This window comes from Lissotriton vulgaris, chromosome 7 (assembly GCF_964263255.1).
Source record: "Lissotriton vulgaris chromosome 7, aLisVul1.2, whole genome shotgun sequence".
NCBI lineage: Eukaryota > Metazoa > Chordata > Amphibia > Caudata > Salamandridae > Lissotriton > Lissotriton vulgaris.
Window position 1 is genome coordinate 581,662,714 of NC_141695.1, and position 27,364 is coordinate 581,690,077.

At 44.6% G+C, this 27,364-nt stretch overlaps 1 protein-coding gene across 1 annotated transcript; it reads left to right on the forward strand.

Annotated features, from left to right (window-relative positions):
• Window positions 1-340: 340 nt before the first annotated feature.
• On the forward strand, window positions 341-27,067 carry LOC147702056 (uncharacterized). The gene is made up of 3 exons (XM_086929400.1): window positions 341-1,687; window positions 25,979-26,144; window positions 26,397-27,067. Exons 1-3 carry the CDS (start codon window positions 341-343, stop codon window positions 27,065-27,067), a joined length of 2,184 nt encoding a protein of 727 aa, XP_086785526.1.
• Window positions 27,068-27,364: the final 297 nt, after the last annotated feature.

The window sequence follows — 27,364 nt, forward strand, 5'->3', positions numbered from 1 at the left end:
AGTGCTCTACCTTAACACTCGCTCCATGGTGAAACACCAGCTTGACCTATTCCTCCTGCTTACCACGGATAGACCTGATGCACTGTTATTGACCGAAACATGGCTCACCCCGGACTCCCACCTGGATGTTCTAGCTGCCCTTCCTCCAGACTATTACATCCTTAACGTCAATCGTCCTCTGAACCGCCCCGGAGGCGGAGTAGCGGCCATTATCCATAAAAAGTTCAGATTTCTTACCTCGACTTCGCTTACTCTACCTGGGACAGATAACATAGTCATCAGCTTGGAAACTGAAGGTGGTGCCCTCGCTCTTTTCCTACTCTATCGCCCCCCTCAGTCGATGTCATCTTTCCCCTTATCTTTGAGCGAACAGGTAGCTGACCTGCTTACCCATCACTCTAAAATCGCCATATTCGGCGATTTCAATTATTTGTACAACAACGACCTAGCAGGGCCTCATGCTACTGAGATTTTCGAAATACTGACCAGTCTGAATCTGACACAACACATTACCTTACCCACCCACACCAAGGGTCACATTCTTGACCATGTCTGGACTCAGAACCTCGCCCTGTCTCGCCCAATCATCTCCCCTTGTCTCTGGTCAGATCATCACCTGATAGAGGTTACCATCACGATCAAAGGGAGCATTAAGGCCCCTACCCTTCCTGGTGGACTATGTCGTAAATGGAACTCCTATGACTCCCAGGGGTTCCTTGACTTTGTGGCCAATACCCGCCCCATCATTAACCCAGAATCTGGTATTGACTCTATGGAAGACGCAATAACCACCTGGCTGCAATCAGCCAGTGACAGATTCGCCCCTCTCACCAGATGTGCACATACTAGGTATGGCAATTCCCATCGCTGGTTCTCCGAGGAACTTAAAGCACAAAAATTAAAGTTACGCCACCTAGAACGCAACTGGAGACGGGGTTACTCCAAGGAGGACCGTGCAGAGTTTGTGAGGGGCCGCAATGAATATAAAAACGCTATTACTAAAGCTAAGGCATCGCATATCTCTGAAAGAATCGACTCAGCTCGCAATAAATCCAAAGAAATCTTTAAAATCATGAATGATTTCTCATCAGATCACAGAGTACTTCCCTCTCAGGCCCCAACCCAAGACACCTGCAATGCGCTCAATACTTATTTTATTCAGAAAATCGCAGACATCAAGAACGCTATCTCTCCACCCATTTCCCTTAGTCCTTTAGACTCCTCCCCTCTCCACCCCTGCTCCTTCACTCAGTTCCCAGCTATCACCCCCAGTACTCTTGCTGAGCTCACTACTCAAATTAAATCAGGTTCTCCCAAGGACTGTTGTCCACCTTCCGTCCTTAGGGCAGTCTTCTCAGCTCTACCCGATAGTATTCTTCCCCTTTTGAACACCTCCCTGAGCACTGGTACGGTCCCCTCCGTATTCAAGCAGGTCATACTAGTGCCCCTCCTAAAAAAAGCTGGAGCTGATCCCGCCAATTCTGCCAATTATAGGCCCATCTCCCTCTTACCTTACACCTCTAAACTTCTGGAGGCCCATGTGACAACTTGCCTGTCGGCATTTATAGAGAGTTCTGGCTTCTTGGAACCTAACCAAGCCGGCTTCAGACCAGCTCACTCTACTGAGGCAGTCATTCTAAAAGTCATTGACACTCTCCGGGAGAATGCCGACAGAGGGTCCCCACAGGCATTGGTCCTCTTGGATCTCTCGGCCGCGTTCGACACGGTGGACCATGACATCCTTCTCCACCGTGTCGGACAGGCGGGCATCCAGGGCCCTGCCCGGGAATGGATTAAGTCCTTCCTCTCGGGCAGAGTGCAAACAGACCCTCTAGGCCCCTTTACTGCAACCCAGGTACCCACCACCTGTGGAGTCCCTCAGGGATCCTCCCTCTCACCATTACTTTTTAATTTATACCTCCGACCGTTAATTCATTCACTAAGTAACTGGAAATGCACTGTCCTCAATTATGCAGATGACATGCAGATTATTTTCCCCTTAGACACCCTTGATGCCGCATCTAACTTCCAGGCAGTAATGCTACACATCCAACAATGGATGATTTCCAATCAGCTCAAATTAAATCCGGAGAAAACGGAACTCATCCTGCCTGGCACTAGCTCGGCACACTGGGGGCCACAATTTTGGCCAAACGAGCTGGGCACTCCTCCCACTCCGTCGAGCGCGGTAAAAAGTCTGGGCGTTACTATTGATAATGACCTCTCTTAAAACTCATGTCGGAGCCATTATCTCAGCCAGCATGTTCCAGCTACGAAAAATCCGTAAAATTTCCCACCTCCTCTCCCATGAGGCACTGGCGCAAATCGTCATTTCTCTTGTTCTCTCCTGCCTCGACTTCTCCAACTCTCTTCACTGGGGCCTACCCAGGTCCCTGCTCCATCGCCTCCAGATGGTGCAGAACCAGGCAGCAAGACTCATCTGCAAAGCCCACAAATGGCAATCTGCTAGACCCCTTCTGTCCAAGCTGCACTGGCTGCCCATTGAACAAAGGGCTGCCTTCAAAATCGGCTGCCTAATCTACAAGGCCCGGCAGACCAAGTGCCCGGCCTTCCTGAAATCCCTCATCAACCCACACTGCCCGGCCCGTAACCTCTGTTCTGCCCATCTTCACCTGCTTACCATCCCGGCGGTCAAGCTAAAAAAACTGGGTGGCCGGAGATTCAGCTTCCTGACACCCAAGCTGTGGAATTCTCTCCCCCTACAAATTAAAACTTCTGACACTCTGCTGAGTTTCAGAAAGAGCTTAAAGACCTGGCTCTTCTCGAACTCCCACTAGCTCTCAGCCTTACCCCAATCACAATCTCAGCGCCAGGAAACCTCCGGTGTCAGTGCGCTTTATAAATACAGCTTAACATTAACATTAACATTAACATAACCTCACCCCGGGGAGCCGGGTGCATAGCTGTCTTTTCGTGTTGGGTTTCGTCTTCGATTTCAATGGTGATCTGCTGAAAGTGCTGCTGGCGTCCAAGTGGAAAGTGTCCAGGTGGATCCAAGCCTGGATCAAGGATGAGTGGAACCTGGAAGCAGAGGGGACAGAGTCTGGGTCACTTGCCAGTGACCAGGAAGGTGATGAGCGGATGCCCATCAATGCCGGGTGATTTCAGGGGAAGAAGGTGTAGCTTGACTCTTCAGCCACGAGGACCAGGAAGTGTTGACAATAACCAGGTGCTGGATTTGATCTGTCCCACAAAGGATGTCAAGTGATGCAGTGTCAGTTGTTGAATTTGACCCAACAAGCCTTGGCAACAGCAACAGAAAGCAGAGATTGACTTTGGTGCAGACCAGCAAGGTCTGAGGGACTCACCGCTCAGTGTCTGAAGCAACCAGGGAAGCCCAAAGGAAAGTAGAGTTACCTTTGTGGGGACCCACCAGTTGACAGACCAGGGATCACAAAGGGGCCTCGAGCAGAAATGCTAGAAGGGGGCTCACGGAACACTTGTGGAGTGTAGGCCAACAACCTTTGGTGCAGATGTTGCTCCAGGCTTGAACTATAAGTAGCTCAATGTACAGCTTCAGGAAAGCTCGGGAAGTTGATGCACTTGCAAATGCCCATGGTGTCCAGGAGTTCTGTTTCCATATCACTCATGAGGGCTGCGGGTCTCAGCTTTGCTGGGATCTCGTATCTGCCTCTGAGAAATCTGGAAGTCTTTGTCCTGATTTGCAAATAGTTTGGCGTTCGACGGGAGCTTTGGAAATGCAGACCAGCAAGATGCTTCTTTGGTGCCTGTTTGAACAGGCACCAAGGGAAATTCTTCAGTCCTCTAGTCTTTAGTAGTGTGTCGAAGTTCCAGGATTCAGCTACAGAGTTTCGTCCAGGCATAATCTAAAGTGCTGTTGCCAGGGGTCCCTTACTTATACTGAAGAAAGGGGGTTGGACATACACTGCGGACCTACCTATGGGAGGGTCTGGGAATGGTGGTGGTTACACCCCTTTCCCTTTGTCCAGTTTCACCCCAGAGGAGAGGCTTAGTGCCCCTGCTACCAGTTTGAACTGGGGTATGCACAGGGAAACCAAGTGTGCCCCCAGCACTGGCTGAAAAACACTCTCTAAGTGCCCCCACCCAGCCCCAATACACTGAAGCCTGTCTGGGAGGTGGTGACACCTCCCTGTGACAGGAGACCTATTGTCCAGGTCTCCCCTGCCGGAGTTTCATCCAGCAGCAGGAGGTTAGACCTGTGTCTGTGGCTGCAGCATCCATTTTGTGATGTTAGGGTTCTTTTACCCTATTACCGGTTAGGTCAGTGTGTACATGTCTCTCCCTCTAGAAGGGTGGACTTCTATCCCCGCCGCCAGGACTGGCGGGGGGGGGAGGATTCCAAAATGTTTGACACCAAACACTGCATGTTTTTATGCAGCCATTCCACAGTTAGCTTTACCGCAAGGTTATAATGCACTTAAGAGTATATGGTCTAGCTGCATCACAGAATAGCCTCACAGAATAGGCTCTGAAATCTGCAGGGGGCCCAGCTCATGCATGGGCACCCTCTCACACAAAACCAAGCACTCTGCCTTCAGGATTGATAAGGCCTGCCATAGGAGTGCCTGAAAGGTTTATATGTGTCAGTGATTTAAAGGTAGATATAGGTAACCTATATCAAGGTAAAGGGTGCATGCACCACCTTACCCAGGGTGCAGTAGCAGACCTGTGGTGCCATTTTGGAAGGCTTCCCTGGGGTGGCATAATACATGCATCAGCCCCTAGTAGGCCGCTGGGGTACCTATGCCCTTAGTACCTAAGGTACCATATACTTGGGACTCACAAGGGTAACCCAGTAACCAATCTGGAGTGTACCTAAAGTACATGCATTCATTTTGGAGAGGAAGCAGTGAGGCTGGGGTCCTGAATTACAGGGTCCCAGTGAGACTAAATTCGAGAAGCAGTGAAACACCAGCAAAAAGTGGGGGTAACCAATGTAAGCAGATCCTACTTTCCTACAGATGGGACCATAGATGTGTTTGTTCTTATGCCCCTGGTCCAAGTGTCCATGGCTGTCCAGTTTATCTCACAGACCTAGTCTTTGTGTTCAGGCATTAATATCTCTATGTACTCATGTCCCAGTAACAGTGACCTGATGTATGTTTCAGTGCTCTTTTCAGTGAAACTGTGTGTCTTTATCCCCATGTCAAAATGTAGGTGTTGATGGGAAACTCCCAATGTCAGTGTCATACACAAGCTTCATATATCACTGTCACCACATCATAGTCCAAATTGTTGAGGACAATCACACACACAACTCTGATGCCATAGAGAACTGGAGATCATCCTTACTGGACCAAGATCAATAAAACCATTCAATCCCAGACGGGCTAAACCATCGGCCCTATGGTACACTGAAGAATTAAAAACACAAAAAAGACTGAAAGACTTAAAAGATTTAGGCAGAAAGGCTTTGAATCACACTTGGAAGAAATCCCAAATCTAAAATTAACAGGAAATCAAAGGCAGAGTTCTTTCAAATATAGATTGTAGAATCTAAAAACCACACAGTGAAAGTTTGTTTACTTTTTAAACAATCTCACCCATCTAGAAGAAGATGGAAACTCTCCCAAACTATCACAGTTTTATGCAACAGTTTATCTTCCTTTTCCCACAAATAAATTGTTGATCTGAGGGAGAACATCCCTCAGGCTCTAGACGCAGAATCTGTTGAGGTTAATACTTCTCCCTAGCCTATGAGACTCTCTGAGACACTTATAACCCCGTTAGCGGATCATAATCATAAAAAAATGCTATCAAAATGGTCTCTTTCTCCCTTATGAATGCTTGTTCACTCCATTAACTCAAAAAAGTCCGCTAGTTTTATCATCCTGCCTTATCTTTCGCAAACCTGCTCTTCGGTATAGTATTAGACAAAGGAAAGGCAGCATTTGCTTCGCCTCTTTTAAAGAAGCCTTCTTTAGACCCTGAAATCTAAACCAACTTTCTTTCAAACTCACTTCTGCCTCTGTTCGCCAAAATGACGTATCAAGAGATGCGTAAATAGCTCATTAGCCATCTGAAATCCTACATGGTATTGCACAAAGCTCATTCAGGTTTTTGCAAAAGACAGTCCTTGCCAAAGCCACTGAATACATCAGACACTCCTTGGGTGGGAATGGAGTGCTGGCTATGATTTTGTTGGGTCCGTCTGCAGCATTAATACTATCTACCACTCCATTTTACTCCAACAATATGAGGCTGCTAGTATAGCAAGAAGAGTCCTGCCTAGCTTACATCCTTTTTACACGGTCAGACCCAATCAGTGATGCTGCACAACTATAGATCCTCACCTAAGCCCAAACCGCATGCTGCACCCCCGGACTCCATGCTACACCCCAAACACTTTAACTTGTACATAGCTCCTCTGGCTAATCTCATAAAATCCTTTAGAGTTTTCATCCATCCTCATACTGAACAGATACAGTGTATCCTCAAGGTACAAGAAACCTCTTAGTTTTAAGAACTCTCCCCATGGCATTTGCCAATTAGATGTGCACAAACTACCTTGTACTTAATTGCAACAAGACTGAATCAATGATCATTGGTACTAAAATTAGCTGGCCTCAAAACTGGTCACTCCCTCTCTTTGCATGTTATTACCAAACTATATTTCACAGAGTCATAAAAAATCCTTCCTTTCTTTCTGGCACAGAAAACTCATACCCAAGCCTTAATTTCACGAGGATGGATTATTGTATCTTGTTAGTATGATTGCCAAAAGACATGTTACATAAAGTGCAGGTCTCACAAAACACAGCAGCCTGTTTAATCCTGGGCCTCACGAAATCTCCTCCCCCATATCCTGCAAGCTAAAAACACTTCACTGGCTCCCGGTTCAGAAATGGTGTATGTTCAAGGCCTTATCTTAATGCTACAAATCTATATAAAATGTAGAACAAAGCTCATACATATTACTTCTATGTTCACCTGGTACTGGCTGTCTTGCCCTCTTAGGTCACAAAGGGCCAGATGTATAACCATTCAATTTCGTGGGTTAACAAATTGAGATTTATTTCACCTTGCAATTTTTTTATATCGTAAGTATTACATTTATATGTAATCAATCAAGGGCCATCGTCGCTGCTCAGCCAGAGTGAGAGATGGTAACGGAATGTTGGTGTGACTGTGATCAATGGAATGCCTGGGTGCCTGTGTGGATAAGTGGTGACAGTTGGGGATGGGCTAAGCAGCTAGGCAGTCTGCTCCTGGTGGAGCTGGTTGATGGCTAGTACCTGACTAGAGCTGGTTGGACTATGATTGGTACTACCCTGAGTGGAACCAATAAAGAAGACTTTAAACATACAACATGGGTCACCAGTGTTCTACAGCAGATGGATTTATTTTAGTAATATCAAAAGCTTCATACTTCGTGCTGCCACAGTTTTCCGCTGTTTTTTGGTTGGGACGTCCTAGTATCCTAGTGGGTGGACATCACAGTTGATCCCTTAGGGGTGGGGTAAGGTTGGGTTTTAGTCCAAGTTAGTGACCCCTACATGTCATTCCCAATTTATGTACAGGGGTACATTGTGTATGTATGCCACAGTTTCTGCCTCTTTACACTAAGGCAGGATTTACTTTACACTCCCTTACATGATGGTGGTGCTGGTCTTGGTGGGTGGTTTTCCACCTCTATGTGTTGTGGTTACGTTACTTATGTGGTTTTGTGTCCTCATCATTGTGCGTAAGTCGTCTTGCTCTGCACGTTTGGTCTGAACTTTTGGTCTGATGTGTTGGTAAGTCGCCTTGCGCTGCACGTCATGTCTGTTTGTATGTGTGTAAGTCGCCCCGCGCTTCACATGTTGCAGCTTTGTGTGCAAGTCACCCTGCGCATCTTGGGCTGTCCTGTGTAAGTCGCCTTGCGCTTCAGATATTGTTGTGTGCAAGTCCCACTGCGCCTAACTGTGTGTCCCATCTATGTGGGCCATTTTGTGGTACACATGTGTTTTTTGTGTTGGTTCACCCTTGTTGTCTGTTTCTGGCCTCAGGTGTTAGTCGTGTGGTGTGTCCAGCCTTAACTACATTATTTTATAATGTTTTTGGGGGAAGGATGGGGTTATTGCTTGCTTGGTATTCATTATTGCTTGGTAATTATTACTGCTTGACAATTTTCTTTCTTCCTAAAGGTACGCAGTGTTTATACTCCAGCGAAGTTGCTATTAGTTTAGCTTCTCTGCGTTTTAACATTGTTTGTGACTTAATACATTATTTCACGTTTTGAAATGTTTTAATAGTTTTTATGAGGGAGTATGGGGGATATTGATGCATATTTTTATATGTTGTATTTTGCCTATATTTTCTTGATTTGCATTGTTCTCTCTTTTGAGATGTTTTACTTTTAGTTGCATCCCTGAATTAGGAAGATTGCTGCTTTCTTGTGCATAGTTTTCTTCTTTAATATTGTAATTTTTGTTTTCTTTTTAAAAGGAAAGGGATAATGTTATATCCTAAATATTACATTTATATGTAATCTGCCTTGGTCCTCCTAGCTGCTGAGCCAGAGTAAGAGATGGTAACTGAATGTTGGTGTGTCTGTGATGAATGGAATGCTTGGGTGGATGAGTGGTGACAGTTGGAGATGGGCTGAGCAGCTAGGCAGGCTGTTCCTGGTGGAGCTGGTTCATGGCTAGTACCTGACTAGAGCTGGCTGGACTATGATTGGTACTAACCTGAAGTGGAACCAATAAAGAAGACTTGAAACATACAACATGGCTACCAGTTTCTCTATGTACAGGGTACAAAAAAGTTGTGACTGACAAAATTGAATGTACCAATATTTCTTTGACACATTAGCTATTCCCAATGGGATCACAAATGACCTGCCTCATCAATAATCATGAAGTAGGTTGCAATTTGTGACCCATTGTGAATGGGCAATAACAAAGGGATAGTGGCCTGCTGGGGACAGTAGACTACCATGTCTGTGTTTGCTTTTTAAATAAAGGCATTTTTTTTGTTAATGCAGTCCGGTTTCCTTAAAGGAATATGGGATGCGTTTGAAAGGAAAAAATGGAACGTTTTCTTTTAATTTTTTTAGGGCAGGCAGTGGTCTGTGGGACCACTGCCTGCTCTTAAAACATATTTTTGCTGCCAAACACAAAGGTGAAGGGGTCCCCTGGGGACCCTTTCCCTTTGCTACTTGCTTACCACCAATTTGAAATTGGTGGTAACTGCAATTGTTTTATTCATGGTAGCAAAACAATCAGACATACCCGTGACTCGCTATTAGGAAGGAACGTCCTTGGAAAGCCCCTTCCTAATAGCATGTCACAAACCCTATTTTGCGAGTCGGTAATAGATCACGTACTTGCAAAGTAGGGTTTGTACATGCCTCAACCCTTTGAGAGCACTAAAAACGGTCATACATCTGGGTCAAAATGTCTTCCTGGTTACGACACCCAGTTATAGCAAATCTAGAATGGAGGCCACTTTCTATCATTCATTACATCTAAAGCAGATAATAGTTTGCCATGCAACCTATGCACCCAGGGAAATCTAACACTTTGCAGATACCAATTAAAGGTTTCCTGGTTTGCAACTCATTGGCTAACCTGCTACTGAATGTAGTTGGTTGACAACACATATATTTTACTCATATTTCGGTTACTTTGCTAGTGCCAGGATACTTCATTTTAGAGGTCACTGCTCTTTATTAAATATGTAATTAAAAAATCAATCAATTATGTAGCTTTAGCCCTCCCAATATCAGTGTCTCACAATATCTGAGACTGTATGCCAGTAGGAGCAATATCCTTTCTCATGTACATGCTAGTATTCCAGTATCAATATTGATAACTCTGTGTTCAGCATCAATGCGTCATTATCTGTGCTCATCTCAGTGCCCCAGTGTCAGTACCCTTGTGTCCATCCCCCTAACAGTATTACTGTGCAATTGTTTGTGCACCATTGAATGACTCCTCTGATTGATTCCCTGTGTCAGTTCAGGTGCTCTAGTGTTAGCGGCCCACTGTCAGTGCCTTCATGCTGATGCCCGGTGTCATATTAGTATCCATGTGCTGTGACATTCATCATTATTGCCCCAATGCTGGTGTCCTTGTGTCAGTGACTTAGCATTGCTACATGTGGAATTCTCAGTGTTCCTTGCTAAGTGTCTTAAAGTCAGTGCTGGTACATAAGAGCCAGTATCCCTCTGTATCTCCATCAGTGTTCCAGTGTCAAATTCAGTGCCCCTATTTCTCTGTCTACCAAGTGTCAGTGCCCCAGCATCAGTGTCCCAGGATCAATGTCCCCATACCAGTCCATGTGGTTGTTATCATTGTGCCAGTAACCCCTTGCAGTGTTGCAGTGCCCAGTGTCAATATCAATGCCTGTGTCCCTATGCTATTGTCTCCATGTCAGGGTCTCAGTGTCAGTGACCCCAGTCCGCAACCACAGAACAGTACCCCAATATTGTGTCCCTCCAGTGAGTGTTCTGGTGTTGTGTTCTAGCATCAGTATTTTAGTGTGAGCATCCTAACAACCCCTTATCAATTTACCAGTGTCATTTCCCTGCACCTATAGTCCCAGTATTGATGTTTATGCCCCTGTCAGCATTCCAGTGCTGTGCCCTGTGCCTGTGTTCCAGTAACTGTATCCTTGTATCAGTGTTGCAGTGTGATCGAAGATGCACCTATGTGGGGAGTTCCATGATCATTGTTGATGTCACTAAGTCAGTGTCTTAGTGTGAAGTTTGTGACTGGTGTCATTGGTAAGGTTTCACTGTATAACATCCAAATCCCAATGTCAGTGTTTGTGTCTCTGTGTAAGCTTTCTAGTATCTGTGCTCCAGCGGCATTATCCCTGTGCTGTTGTCTCCATGTTAGTGCCTTTCTGTCAGTGGCCCCTGTCAGTATATGCATGTCAGTTTACTAATGTTACGTTCTGCCAGCCAGTTTCCCTATTTTGTGAACCCGTATTCATGACATTGGGAATATTAGTATTGTGTAATAGTGTGCGCACCATTGAGCCCTAGAGTCCCTGTGTCAGTATCCCAGAAAAACTCCCCAATGACAGTGTCTCAGAATTAGTGACTGTGCACCATGTCAGCACTCCCATGCCACTGTTGCTATGGCAGTATTGGTGCGTATGCTTTGTTGTCTCCTGTGCAAGTACCCTGTGCTAATGTAGATTGCCTGTGACATTATCCTAATGAAAGTATCTATTTGTGTTAGTGTCCCCTTGTTTGTGTCCTAGTGTCAGCCTACTTTTGCCAGTGTCCCAATGCCAACTTTGTGACTCTTGTGGTGGTGAGCAAGTGACAAGGTTAGTGCACACTTGATAGGAGCTGTGTGTTATTTTTGGTACCCCAGTTTTCTGGTATTGGTGTGTCCCTCCCCGTCCTCCGCTCCAAACCCCGAGTCAGACACTTTGAATAAAACAGAGTTTTTTCATCAGGGCCAAGCTCTTTCGCCACAGCACCATATATTTGACACATCAATCTAAAAAACTGTCAACAAAAAATAAAATAAAAGACATGGACACATTGTATAGATGTTTAAATATAGGTCTTCTTGTCATGTTTAAAGACTCACTCTACACTTTCTTGAACATATTTACCCTCTATTAGCCATGATGTAGCCTACCAGCTAAGAGGTTCATGAGTTAAAAACTGGTTTCCTCATGTGAGACCCTTTCCGGCAAAACAGTGCTTCTGTAGTCACTTGTATCTGCAGGACAAACAAAGCGCTGCTAGCCACCGCGTCTTTGCCATTAATCAAACGCATCTCATACAGTAACTTGATAACCCAAAACATTACAATGAACAGTCAAAATATCTGTACGGAGTTAAACATAAAGATGTCAGAAAATTCAAGCAACATGACAGGAATCGATGCAAATTGTGCTTTGGTTTAAATTGCTGACTGAAATTACCATTTATTAGATAAATCTTCCACAGTACAGTTTTGCATACAAAATTCTAACGCAGAAACAAGGTCTTGACTTCTCCATTTATTAAAGAGATTATGATGCCATAACCAGGAACTTAAAAAAATTACTGGATATTTAGATGAAGCAATTAAATCCAAATCTACCCATTCATGATGCCCAATTATAATTAAATGCAATGACTGAATTTGTTCTTTCACTAATTCTGAAGAAATGGGTATTCCATCCACCACTTATACAATTTGAGCCTTGGCCTTCTGAAGGAAGGATTAAGGGCTATTTAGCCCAATGATTATCTATGTACGTACTGGATTTCCAACAATCCACTAGGACTGGTACATTATGCTTTGCTACTGAAATTGTAAAGTGGCAGGGCGACAGAATAATAAACGCTGGTGACGCAGATACATTGTAGATCTGTGGTAAAGTCTTGCATTCTGTGTCATGTTTTTCCTGGATTCATTTGGGTCTCATCAAACATTTCCAATAAGATCATTTCTAATACTCCGGTATGGACAAAACTCCATCTTCAATATCGTGCTCTCTTCTGTTCAGATAACGGACCTTGAGTAAATCCTAACAGCATCAGTTCCTCAGTTGTTTATACATAGGTGGATGTAAGAAATTGGGTTTTTGTTTGAGGGGTGTGAAACCACTACTCAAATAACAACCACAATCCTTGTCAGGTTGAACCACAAAAGTTACTAGATTAACCTGTGCTTAGCCCTCTGGCAGCTTGGCACAAAAGCAGTTAGGCTTGACTTAGAGGCAACATGCAAAGTATTCTTCGGCACTCATACAGTAATAAAGTGAGAACACAACACAAGAAAATCCCCAAACCAATCGGGACGTAATAGAGTAAACTTTAATGAATAAAATGATACCCCAAAAATTTAAATCTAATCAGTAGAACCAGAGTTTTGTATTGGTAAGGTTTTTAGTACAAAATAGTGCCTAAAAGATCAAAGTGCCAACTGCGGGTATCTGGTCATATGACACCTCAGGGCTTAGAAACATTTTTGAAGAAAAGTTCCTGAGAAGGTAGAGTTCAGTGAGGCAAGGTAACAGATGATGTCTGAAAAGTGGTCATCTTCACCATTGGGGAGCCGCTGGATGGACTCAGGTTTTTACCTTCGGACTGAGTTACCTTTTTGGAAGTCGAATATCTCCACTGCAGGCTGTATCCAGCGAAGGCTCCATGAGACTGAATACCTTTGCTGAGAGGTCCCCCTGAACAGAATTTGCCGTTGCAGAGATGAACGTAGCGGGAGTTACTGCTAATTCAGTCTGACCAAGGATGCATCTTGGGTGGACTGGCTGGCAGGTAGGTCTTAGTCTTCTGTCGGTTCTCATAGCACTTGGTGAAACATTTTCTACATCCTAAGATTTAGGGTTAGGCAGGAGTAGCACATTTAATATAACTTCCAAGCGTCCAGGACCTGGAGGGGGAATTACTTCGGGTTAGGACTAAATCTAGCAGAGGTCAGGAGCAGTTAAAGGTCACTGGAGATTGTTATGTCCCAGCAGGTTACAGGAGGCCAGCCAAATAGCCCTTCAAGTCAATTCTGGTGGTCCTTGGTTCGAAGAGATGGTACAGTTCTCATTCAAGCAGTAAGCCAGGCCTTCAAGCAGCAAGGTAGTCCTCTGAAAGCAGCAAGGCAGTCTTCTGGGGGAACAGGTAGTCCTTTTGAAAGGATGCCAGGTCTAACAGTGGACTCTGATTTAGGAATGGTAGGAAGATGTTTGCTAGGACGAAAAGTGTTTGGTCATATCAAGACTTGATGTTACTTCTTTCCACACTCTTGAATCCGAAGAGATTCACAAGACTGGATACCTTGGCCAGGTGGATCCTCTGAACAGGATTTGCTGCTGCAGAGATGAACGTAGCGGGAGTTACTATGAAATCAGGCTAACCAGCGATGCAACTTGGGTGGACTGACTAGCTGGTAGGTCCTAGTCTTCTGTCGGTTTTCATAGCACTTGCTGAGGAAAAATGTTCTAAGTCCCAATATTTAAGGTTAGGCACGAGTAGGACTTCTAACACAACTTCCAAGGGTCCAGGACCTGAAGTGGGCATTACTTGGGGACTAAGACTTACTATAGCAGAGTTGATGTGCAGAGTTAAGGGTTGCTGGAGCCTGTTATGTCCCTGTAGCTACAGGAGGCTAGCCAACTAGCCCTTCAAGTCAATTGTGGTGGTCCTTGCTTCAAGGAGATGGTACAGTTCTCATTTAAGAAGTAAGGTAGTCCTTTAAGCAGCAGGGCAGTCCTCCAAACGCAGCAAGGCAGTCCACTGGGGGTTCAGGTAGTCCTTTTGGAATATGCAGGTCAAACCGTGGACTTTGATTTAGGAATATTACGAGAACGTTTGCTAGGACCACAAGTGCTTGGTCATATCAAGACTTGAATCCGGGCTTCAATTTAATTACGATTGTAATTAAATTTGGTACGCTGGCTAGTCTTGCTGTGTAGGCTAGTTCCTCTTTGATTGCCTCCTTTAAACCTTGCTGTAATAAGGTAAACAAAGCTGAATTTGCCCAACCTGTTTCACTTGCAAGTGCCTTGTAAGGAACTATGTAGGTCTGCAAATCCATAGATCCTTCATAAATTTCCAGTATATCTTCTTGTGCCAAACACTTTTGGTTATCCCTGCGTAACCATTATTTAAAGGCACTTAAAAATACTGGGTTATCGTCAAGCAGATGACTGGAATCTGAGATAAAAGGTGTGCTGCCCATGTTAATATGGTTCATGAAGTATTGCTAATAATGAAACCGATGCATGCATATATGTTTTGAAAGTAAATGGATTACAAAATCCTTTCTTTTAAGTTTCTGAGGTTCCCATCAAATTTCTCCTCGGCCATGTCAACCAGAAGAAGGTCTAATGAACCTTGAGGCAACATGGCCAAGAACTGAAGAAGGGAAGTATTTTCAGTACTTTTAGATTAGACTTGAATAGATATGTTGATGATTACAGCAAATAAATCTTTAACTTGATCCATAGTTACATTTGTATTCTGAGGTTTGTTGTGGTATCGTAGTCCGTCAAAGTCAGGTCTTCTGAGACATCCTTTTTGACTCCTATTAGTTTGATATGGCCTGCTGCCTTTCATGTCTACTTGTGAGTCCAGAAGGGTAACTGGAAACATGGTGTCAGGCTTTAGAAATGTTCAGCTACGAAAGAAAAAAAAACTACTGTGAAATAACTCTGAAAATACAGACAGATCAAGAGCAGCACCCAGAATCTAAGTAGCAGTAACAAAACTGGAAGCTTCCTCAAATGGACAATATGTTAAGAGAGGTGCTGCAATGCAACAAGCAGAGGAACCAGACTACTTGTATAGTCTCAGAGAACATTGACCTTGACCAGGAAACAAAGAAAGAACAGGAAGCAACATATTGCCTTAAAGGATTGAAAAGGTCACAATAGACACTGACAATAAACAAGTATGGCCTGGACCACAGCTCTGCTTTCCTGTTTTCATTTTCTTTTTGTTTTAAATTCCAGTAAAGTATTTTCAGTTTTTCCAATGTTTTCAAAAATTGTAAACTTCCGTGCCTATTTTTGTTTATTCTTTTTTATTAGAAAATAATCACAAGGATTATGCTTTTTCTGTGATCATTAAGAAATTTGATTAATTTCCCTCATATATTACTACTGTCAATTATTCCTACATTCATTCATTCTCCTAACTCTCTTCTTTGTACCCTTTTCTTGAATTTGCTCTTTCAAGTAACTTTATTTCTTCCTGTTCCCTGCCTGTCTAATTTCCCAGTACTGAAATCCCTATTTCCAGCAGTCTAGTCCGACCCCATGTCAAGGACGTCCTTGAATGGAGATATGTTTGCACCACCTTAAGATTTGTTTTGAGCAGATAAAAGGTTAATGGTGGACATTTGATACACCTTCTTGCTGCTCTATTCTTCACAGAAATGACAAAGAATTTCTAAATGAATATTTTCAACTTAGGATATGAGGTAGAAGTACAGCGGGGTGCTTCACACTCAATTATTGTAAGCCGAGTCCTGCCTTTTGCCTTGAGATACAACGAAAAAACTCAGCTAATGAATGTATTTTACTCTCTAACCTGGGCCTTTTCCTGCTTTACCAGGTCACCTGCGTGAAGCTTGCTATAAAATGATTATATGCATACTGTTGGCTACAATAGCTTCAGCGACAGCAAACTGTGCTGCTGCATGAAAAAGCAGCTACGGTAGTAAATAAGCTTTATCATCTGCAGGATGCTTTGGTTCATTTATATGTGCAGTTGGCAAAACGAAGAAAGTTTATTTTACATTGGTGGGCTGTGTATTTGGAATTTTGTGTTTATTTGAGGGCCTTTAAGTTTGGATTTGTTTCCAAGCCTGGAGGTAGGTCTTTGGTTTTCAAAACCGTGTTAGGACTGTGTTCCTACTGGACTGTTGGAGCAGTTGCACAATGCACTTTACCTTTGTATTCTGTGCAGTGTGTAGTGTTATAGGGCATTTTCCACCTAGGGAGAAATAATGATTTTACATTAAATGTATTCACAGTGTTTTGCACAGGTGATTTTCCAAGTGTCAAGCCTTTTCTTGAACCATAAGCTCCAAGCTTCTTCTAGACATGGAGGATTTAGGAATGAAAGTTGAATTGCGTGATCCTGGGTCAGCATCTACATCAGTCTGCAATCTCAGAATGGGTCAATGCACCTGTTATTGCTGAAACTGAATCCTTTGCGGCACGTACTAGGAATGTACTAGCTACACTGCATACATCATTTATACTTACTTATACATTTTCTTAGTCTATGGATGCTCTAAAAGAAACACAGGTTCATTAGAGCCAGATCACACACCTCTGTTGGGTGTAGTGTTTTATAGGAGGACATTGATTCTGGAGGTGTCTATATGCACAGTTATTATTGTTGCCACAATTCTGTTACCTTATTAACAAAAAGCAAAGCTTTGCCTCCCTCTCATTGAAGGAGGATGAAATCATGGAGGTGTACCTTTCCCTAGACTGAGACACCACTGAGAGTCAGCAGCAAACCTGTTGGCCACTGCACAGCAACATGTAGTGAACAGTGAGCTGAGGCCATATGATATGCTCCTAATAAGAGAATGATGGTAGGTATCAGAGATCCAGGGAACTTGCAGTGATCTGTTAGGTGGTTTAGCATGGTTCAAGACCCAAGCACAAGAAAAGTGTTTAGAGGGAGCAGTTGTACTTTTACTCTTTGACACCAGAAGGTGCCACAGAAGAAAAAGTGCAGCAAAATCCAGTGTTTTACCGTTTTTACTGGAAGACAAATATACCCTTTGGTGGTGTTTAAAAGTTATATTTGGTATTAACTGAAAACCAGAAACCCTACAAATACCTAATCTAAAAGAAAAGGATCTGTATTCTCAATGGACAGAGTCTGAACTAACCACAACTTTGGCAAAACAAACCAGGCAATCACAGCTGGACCTGATATGCACGAGGCAGTTGATACTTGCTACCCTATTGCCATGAAGCCACGAAGCTTGACTGATCCTAGCCTGAACTATAGAGTGAACTACCTTCCTGGATTGTAAGAGACCGTGTGGAAGAATGAAACAAGATTACATTAAACTACATCCTCTTGTAAGAATAATGTTCTTTTCTGAGGGTCATTAATACTGCCACATAGTGATGATTATTAACCCTGGGCGTAGTTCATGTAGTAGCACTATGCGTAGCTATGCGAAGTGCACTTCGCACTACGCGAGCTACATGAACTGCATAGTGCACTGTGCAAAATGCTGTTCACACTGATTGTACCATGCCGGATGCTTGTCAGCACAGTGCAATCAGTGCAAACTGCATCTTGCACAGTGCAAGCGGTCGTTTTCTGCCGCTTGAGTAGAATTCAACGCGGACTGGTAGTTTCTCATTGCGAGCGGTCGTGAGCACATGCGACCACTCGCAATGAGAAACCTGACCTCCCCGCGTTGAGAATCTCGCTGGGAGGTTTATTTTCCAGGCTCGTGATCGGCAACTTGATGTTGCTGATCGCGAACAAGGAAAACGTCTCGCTGGGATGACATTTTGCTCGCTCGCGGTTGCCAACTTGACATTGAGGACCGTGAGCAAGCAAAAAATGACCGCTGCACTACGCTACGCTACGCTACACGTGTTTACACTGTGCTCAGTGCAATTCTCGTAGTGTGAAGTAGCGGCCCCTTCGCAAACTACGCAAGCGTAGCGTAGTGCTTCACCCAGGGTTAGTGATCATATTGTTAGGATATAGCGGAGTATCTTAAAGGACATTTAAAAATCACCTCATACCCATCTACCCAAGCCCATAGAACTAAAGCCAATATAACTAATACCAAGACCAAGACCTTCATCCACTTTAGGTACTGACTACCAAAGAGTGCCAGCTACACACCGGCGGTGTTGGTGAAGATGTCTTGGAATGCCTTGAAGTTGATTTGGAAGAAATAAGAACGAATATGGACCAATAAATGTCTTGAAAGAGTACCTCAAAATGCTAAATCACCTCATGATGGGTTTATAGGACCTTCCCGGAGAGCTGGAAGCACGCCGAGATAAACGCCTTGCTCAAGAAAGTCGAGGCAGACCCGAGGGACGTCAAGAACTTCCGGCCCATCTCCCTGTTTTCGTTCCCGGCGAAGGTAATTGAAAAATCCGTCAACAAACAGCTGACCCACTACCTCGAGGAGAACAACATCCTGGACCCGTCCCAGACTGGGTCCCACAGCAACTACAGCACCAACACAGCCCTCATCGCCACCACCAATGACATCAGGGCCATGCTGGACAACGGCAAGACCCTGGCCCTCATCCTCCTAGACCTGTCTGCCTCTGCTCGCCTGATCCCAGACATTCCTCGTCACTGCCACATCACACCCCAAGTGAGAGACCTCCACTGGCTCCCCGTCATCAAGAGGATCACCTTTAAGCTCCTCACCTACACACACAAGGCACTCCACAACACCGGACCAGCATACCTCAACTGACGGCTCTCCTTCAACACCCCAAACTGCCAGCTCTTCTCCGCCGACCCCGCCCTCGCCATCGGCCCGGCCATCTGAAGAGAGACCACCGGTGGCAGATCTTTCTCCTACCTCGCCGCCAAGTCCAGGAATGCCCTCCCCATCCTCCTACGGCAGACCGAAGACCTACTAACCTTCAGGAGGCTACTCAAGACCTGGCTCTTCGTGCAGTAGCAGGACCCCCTCCCCCCAGCATCTTGAAACCCTTGCAGGTGAGTACCACACTTTATAAATGTATTGATTGATTGATTGCTTGATAGAATACATCAATCAATGTCAAATTTGCACCTAATGGCATTGCAAAATCCACCAATGACATGTTACCCATTCGCGGAAATACTGTTGCATATATTTTGCTTGACCTCATGTCTACAATAAACACCAAGGGGCACATGCATCATTGCTTTTTGCGGTTGCAAAGTGGCAGATTCGCAGAATCTGCCCCTTTGCGACCGAATTTTTGCATTTGGGATGCATCATGCCAAATAAAAAAAATCACTATTTAAGTAATCGCACAGTTTGCGACTAATTAAATTGCGATTGCATTTAGGGAATCGCAAAGGGCGACTCCCTAAATGCAATGCAACAAAAACAAATTTGATTTCAATATTAAGAAATGATAATTACCATCAACTTAAAGTTGATGGTCTGCTAACACCACAGGCTGTATTGAGACAATGAAAGTCCATTATCCTTTTAGAGGACTTGCACCTTTCATGCGCAGCTCCAGCCGGTCCCCGCTGCTGCTGCTGACCTGGAGGCCAGGAGTTTGAGGCCTATCTCCACCCGCAGGTTCCTGCCTGTGACTAATCCCATTACTGCCCCGCATCAAGGGCTGCCCTTCTGCCGCTGTGTCTCTTTCTGCTTTGCCTGTCTCTTTCTGCTTTGTCTGTCACTCTTTCTGCTTTTCTCTTTTACATTTTTCTGCTTTTCTCTTATACATTTTACTGCCTCTGCCTTTTGGTTTTCCAATTACCGCCACTTTTCCCCGTTGTCCTCCCTGCCGCTGCAATTCCCCAATAGCACTACTTAATGGTGACTGCTGTGGTGAGCCGCTGTTGTGTCAAATGCAAAATAAATAATTGCCAGGCTAGCTTGAAACCAGTGGTGTAGTGAGCACAGGACCCACTTCTGGGCATATCCTTCCCACTTAGGGCAACATATGCAAAAGAAACAATTGATGGACGGAATGCTGGACAATGCAAACATTCACCCACCAGTCACAAAGATCTTGGTTTAATCCATCATTCTTTTGCTCACCATACCACCCCAGTTTGGACTCAGCCATATGCGAATCAGTCTTGACCCTGTTCCTTGTGGGAACAGTCCAGCCCGAACTGCCAAGCCAGGTTCTCCCTGGACCAGAAACAAGCCTCCTGGGACCGGTTTCACTGCATCACCCTTCATCAGCCAGGCTACCTTGAATCTAGTGGTCTAGTGAACATGGGACCAACTTCTGGGCATACCCTTCTCACTTAGGGCAACATATGCAAAAGAAACAATTGATGGACGGAATGGTGGACAATGCAAACATTCACCCCAGTCAAAAAGATCTGGGTTTAATCCATCATTCTTTTGCTCACCACATCACCCCAGTGTGGACCCAGCCATATGCAAATCAGTCTTGACTACCCCATTCCTCTCTGAACCCACAGAGATCAGCTGTGGAGTGCCCCAAGGCTCCTCCCTGAGCCCCACCCTCTTTAACGTCTACATGGCCACCCTTACAGCCATCGTCAGAAGCCACGAACTCAACATCATCTCCTACACCGACGAGACCCAGGTGATCCTCTCGCTCATTAATGAACCCACAAACCTCAAAACCAACTTCCACAGTGGAATGAAGGCCATTGCTACCTGAATGAAAAATAGCTGCCTCAAGCTCAACTCAGACCAGACAGAAGTACCCATCCTGGGACCCACCACTTCAGCCTGGGATGACTCCTGGTGGCCAGCTGCTCTGGGACCCCTTCCACCCCAATGGACCAGGCACACAGCTTTGGCAACATTCTGGACTGTTTGCTCACTATGACCCACCAACTCAACATAGTTTCCTCGGCCTGCTTCCACATGCTTCGCCTGCTCCGGAAGACATTCAGATGGATCCAAACAGAATTCAGAAAGACGACGCCCAGGCACTCATCACCAGCAGACTCGACTACGGCAATGCACTCTACACCAATGTCACCCAGAAACAGTTCAAGAAACTACAGAACGTTCAAATGCTGCAGCCAGCCTGGTCCTCGACCTCCCCTGCAGAAGCTACATCACACAACACCTTCGACAACTCCACTGGCTCCCAGTCAACAAGATAATTACCTACAAGCTCCTTACACATGCCTACAAAGCTCTCCACGGTGAAGAGCCAGAATACCTGACCCACTGCCTTGCATTCCATTTACCCGCCAGACAACTCCATTCCGTCCAACTCACCCTAGCCTTTGTCCCCAGGATCCACAAGACCAGAACCAGTGGAAGTTATTTCTCCTACCTCACCACCAAGACCTGGAACACCCTGCCCCTCCACCTCAGGAAATCAGCATCTCTCGCCCATTTCAAAAAGGACCTCAAGATCTGGCTCTTTGAACGAACCCCTACCAAAAGGGACCAACAGCCCCCTCCTCCCTCCAGGGGCTTGAGACCTTTATGGGTTTCCTTACCCAGTCTGTTCCCTTTACCATCCAGTACCTCATGGTTTCCACGTCTTCTCCAGTTCTCTTTCCTCAAAGACTTCAGCTCTATCTCATCTATTATTAAGTTCCTTTCTTCTGCTTCTTCCCAATGTGTTCTGTGTGGCTTTCTTTTATTGGAGATTGCAAAATGCCCTTCATTAGGAGTGAATAGCTTATCCAAACCTGTTTTCTTCGCATTCTGGCATTTGTAATTCAAATGAAAGACTCTGAGCACCAGAATGCAAAGGAAAATCAACTAGATTACTTATACCAGTGAATTGGAACAACTTCACCTCTCTGTCCCTCAGACATCTCAAACTTAATTTCAGCCATTTTTCCAGATAGCTCTTATTCCCACTCCTCTCCCACCTTCTTCATCTTTTGCTTTCAACTTGTTTCTCTGCCAAGGCAATTACATTCATCTCCATTGCCACTCCTCTCGCTCTTTACCTCCATCCTCCTGCCTCTCTCTTATGAGGATGTTCATTCTTCATGATGAGCACTCAGAAATGGACTCCAGGGGAGGACTGCAGCTAAATACAGTGTTTTGCAGCTGCTGCACAATGGTAAAGAAAATGCACGCAGGGCAAACTGGTATAATAAAAATGTCCCAGTTTGGCTTAGCAATGTGTAGAAGGTCAAGTGTTCAATGTAGTTGGCTCTTCACTGTAAAATGTATTGAAATAAATATTCTGGGTACAAGTTGTACATATCAGACATAGATAGATTGCTTTTAATATTAAAGTTAAAAGTATTCTGATACAAATTGCCTCTGTCTGCTATAATGATCGACCACTGAATCGGATATATGCAATGCAATTGTTTAGTTCATTCAACATTCCGAACTAACAACAGTAACTGAGTTCTCATATATTTTTACTATCCATACCTCTACCTGTACTCAGTCAGCGTCAAGCACCGGCCAGCAGCAGGTCACGGACAGCAGACTGTGCACTGTAAAGTATGTGGCTGACTATGATCAAGAATAATCCCCACTGCTCCGAACTTCGGGAAAGCGGGCACTCTCCTGCAAAAGCGCCAGCCTTGATTCCTTCCTTAGTCCCAGCACCGAGCGGCACTTGGTAGGACCCGCACTACAGCAGTGGGTCTCTTGTCACGACCGAGGAACAGCCGTTATAGATCCATCGCTTGCAGGTTACCCCTTTGACAGAGACCACAGGAGTCAAAAGATATGTCCCTTCATCTTTATTGGCAGCAGGCAAGCACAGGTTTTCACAGCATCTCGCTCCCAACTGTAAAAGCCAGACGCGTTTCGGGACCTCACTGTCCCTTCTTCCGTGGCATATAGTTCAAACAGGAATGAAAGCAACTTGCTTCGCGCACTTTTTTATTTGAGACACCTGCCCGATGGGCTCGGCCAGAGCATGGCCTTCTAGAAGCGGATAAACTGGAGTCACCATGCCCCGCTTTGTTGCTGCCAATTTCGGGAAAGCGGGCACTCTCCTGCAAAAGCGCCAGCCTTGATTCCTTCCTTAGTCCCAGCACCGAGCGGCACTTGGTAGGACCCGCACTACAGCAGTGGGTCTCTTGTCACGACCGAGGAACAGCCGTTATAGATCCATCGCTTGCAGGTTACCCCTTTGACAGAGACCACAGGAGTCAAAAGATATGTCCCTTCATCTTTATTGGCAGCAGGCAAGCACAGGTTTTCACAGCATCTCGCTCCCAACTGTAAAAGCCAGACGCGTTTCGGGACCTCACTGTCCCTTCTTCCGTGGCATATAGTTCAAACAGGAATGAAAGCAACTTGCTTCGCGCACTTTTTTATTTGAGACACCTGCCCGATGGGCGCGGCCAGAGCATGGCCTTCTGGATATCGTAGTGCGCTGCATCTTCCGCTGTGGGTGTGCTCACATTTCTCAATAAAACTGATGTTGATCCCAAGTGGGTAGAAGCGGATAAACTGGAGTCACCATGCCCCGCTTTGTTGCTGCCAATTTCGGGAAAGCGGGCACTCTCCTGCAAAGCGCCAGCCTTGATTCCTTCCTTAGTCCCAGCACCGAGCGGCACTTGGTAGGACCCGCACTACAGCAGTGGGTCTCTTGTCACGACCGAGGAACAGCCGTTATAGATCCATCGCTTGCAGGTTACCCCTTTGACCACATGGCAGTATCCTTGAGTCTCTGCCTGACTTGTGTCATTCCAAGCCCTTCCGTCAGTGGCCCTACACTCCAGCATGCTACTCAAGCCAGGACTGAAAGTAAACAAGCCCTGAAAAGTGTGCGACATGGCACCTGCGTAGCATTGCATGTGCCTTTCAGTGATGGGACTCTGCCTGGTTCTCGTGTGCAAAGCGAGAGTCAGAGTTCTATGCTGCAAAACAAATGTAGTAATAGGTTCCGTTTCTTTCATTTAAAAATAAAGGAAGGCAAAAATATGGGGGGCAAACCCCCCTAATTAAGAAGCTGCTGCTGTTCGTACAGATACTAACACATACTTTCTTATACAATTACTGATACAAGTACACACTCATGAATACAGCCACTCTCACAATCACTCACATATAGTCATTTATATACTCCCAACACTTACATATACAGCCTTTCACATATGTAGTTACTCACACATGTACCACTGAGACATCCATTCATCCCCCAACACACCCATACACACACTCACCAACCCATACAGCCCTTCACAGATACACTCTCAAACCCATACACCAAGTGAATCACCCACTTATACATCTATGCACAGAGTCACACCCCCACCACCCATCCACACAGACACTCAGGCACCCATGCAGATACTAAGACAACCAATCAATAACCCACATAGACACTCATGTAGCTACTCACCAACCCATGCAGCCGCTTATACACCAACTGACAGACTAATACAGATATTCACACAGTTTAGTCACTAACCCATGCATTCAGTAAGACACATTTAATCACTTACTTATAGAGTCAGTCATGCACCTACTAAATCATCCATTCACACACTTATACACCCACTCATTCTTCAATACACCTTGCATATATATATATATATATATATATATATATATATATATATATATATATATATATATATATATATGTATATATATATATATATATATATATACATATACAAAAACTCATTTAAACTTTACAGAAACACGCAGTCACTGGATGTCAACAGTGATGTCATCAGTGATGTCATTTGAGATGTCATGAGTGATGTCACTGACTATGTCATGAATGATGTGACGTCATCAGCAGTGCATTGCAGGGGCATGAGTTATAGTTAGTTCAACTAACTATAACAGCAGAATTTCCAACTATAACATTCAGTGAATATATATATATATATATATACTCACACACACACACATATATATATATATATATATATATATCACCTCCAAATCGGTTCCTTCGCGGGAGTTTTGGCAGCGCTCTCGCATGTGCGGTATCCTGCGGCAGAACCAAGCCGCTAATTATCACAACAACTTTTTTCCCGAAAGGGAAAACAACGGGTCGCACAACCAGCTTGGATTTAAACAGCAATCCTTTTTATTTCTTTCTTTCAAAGGGCAACAGGCGCATTGATCTACGTGTTTCGATGTCACTCCACCTTGCTCACGATGAGCAAGGTGGAGTGACACCGAAACACTCCACACACTGGAGTGTTTGTGTAATCAGTTGTGCCGCCCTCTTTGTTTTCAAAATTAGTCTTGGGCTATGATCCAGCCCTTGGGCCGAGCACACACTGTCGAGCGCTCTCAGGCGTGAAGGATCGCTTTGGGATAATATATATATATATATAAATACATAAATATACATATATGCATATATATGCATATATATATATTCCAAACAATATTCAAGTAGGCCTTTTATGAGATATGTGCAATACTACTATGATAGGAAATGGACAATGTTCAAAAATGTTATAAAGTACATTTTTTTACACACCATGACGGATATTATATGAAACTATAACATGAATTGTTGTATATACTGTATGATATACTATATGCATATATAATATCTTCTTCTTGCAATGCTGTGATTTAGTGATTACACTAAGAATCAGTCATCTGTATTTTCCATCTGGAGAGTTGCACCTATTTCCATGTTTATTGACACAGTCATGTGATGCACGACAGGAGGTGTGGCCCTTACGAAGGGTCAGGGAAAAAAGCATATAAATTAAAAGGCTGACTGGTTCAACGGTGTGTGAACAAGAGAACATTGTACTCGAAACGCGCCATTTGAAAGGTCTTAAACAAATACAACATCCTGCCTGATAACGTGGGGTCTGGCTTCTTCTTTCGCCGCGCTGCCTGCGTGGATGTTCGAGGATTTGCACTGCATTTAATTCACGGAAGCTGGTTGTCTCCGGTAGCAGTACCCCCTTCTCATCAAGCGGTTTTTGCCTTCACAGCCACATTGGGAGCAGCATTCCGGAGAGGAATATTTCGGCGAAACAAACCCCCTGCAGCTGAAAAGAAATCCAGGTCAGCACCGGGCGGCGTTGGAAGCGGATCGGATAGATCGGCGAGCAGCAGAAACACCGGTGCTCAACGGACGTCCAATTAAGCGTAGTGCAGGTGAGGAGGCAGCGTTTCACTTCAGGCGGCAGCACAACGCAGCGGCCAGGTGCCGATTTAAACATTACAAATCCTTTCAAGTTTACACCGCGAACACAGTTTAAATAATGTCCACAAATCTCGACGAAGAGAGGGAGGCGGCAGCGGCGATGTTATACAGCAATCTGCCTCGTGGCGCACCGAACAAACAAACGCCAGTAACGGTCGCCAACTCAGTTAATCAAGATGTCAAACAATTGTTGAAAATTTTAGAGAAGAAATCCAAGTCCAAAGTAACAAAGTGGTGGGAGTGCAAGTCCTTGACTAAATACGAAGAAGCAGGGAGGGTGCCGAGAGGCTTACGTATTTTGCTTGCCCCCAGCTTCGTGGACCCAAACCCTGCCATGTTAAAAGAATGGGGAGAAAGCAACCTCATTGCGTCCATGAATTTAATCAAAATATTGATAAAATATGCAATACTGGACAGAGTGACCATGCTGGAAGAAATCAAAAAAATAAATGAAGAACTGGACAGACATGAGGAAGTAGATATCAAAACTTTGATTGAAAAAAGTCGTAAAGAAATTGGTGAAAGATTAAAAAAACATGAGGAGAAAATAAAATTACAGAAAATCAACAAATTCGAAAGAGACCTCGAGGACTATGAAACGGGTCGGATTTATACTTTCTCACGTAAATTCGACCAAGCTAGAAAACAGCGCCAACTGTCCAACCAAGCTAAAATGATGCAACAGTCCAGTGTTAGAAATGAGCAAGGAGCCTCCAATGCTTCAGACCTGGACACTGTGTCTCTTTCCAACTCCTGCAGCACAACTGGATCAACAGCCAGTCTCAACCAGGATAGTGAGTTACATGCAGTTTTGGACCTGGGTGAGGAGGTCGATTTTTTAGTCGAGGACCGATCAGGACACTTCGACCCATAACGCGCAACAATGGCGCAGGAAGCGACGCAACTTCAGGCGCAAAGCAAGGCGGCAACGCGCCAAGTCAGCCGCAAAACAAAAAGAAGTCCTGGTACAAAAAGAAAAACAACAACAAAAAACAATAGATATGGCAAGCACCATTACCAATTTATCAAACCTAACTTTATCAACGGCAGAACAGCAGCTGTTGTCCCTTGGTTTAAACTACTGTCCGGAGAGTTCTTTTAACTACACGGGGACCAGAGCGGATGTTTTCCTCTTTATCAGGAAACTTAAACTCAAAAAATTCTTTGCAAT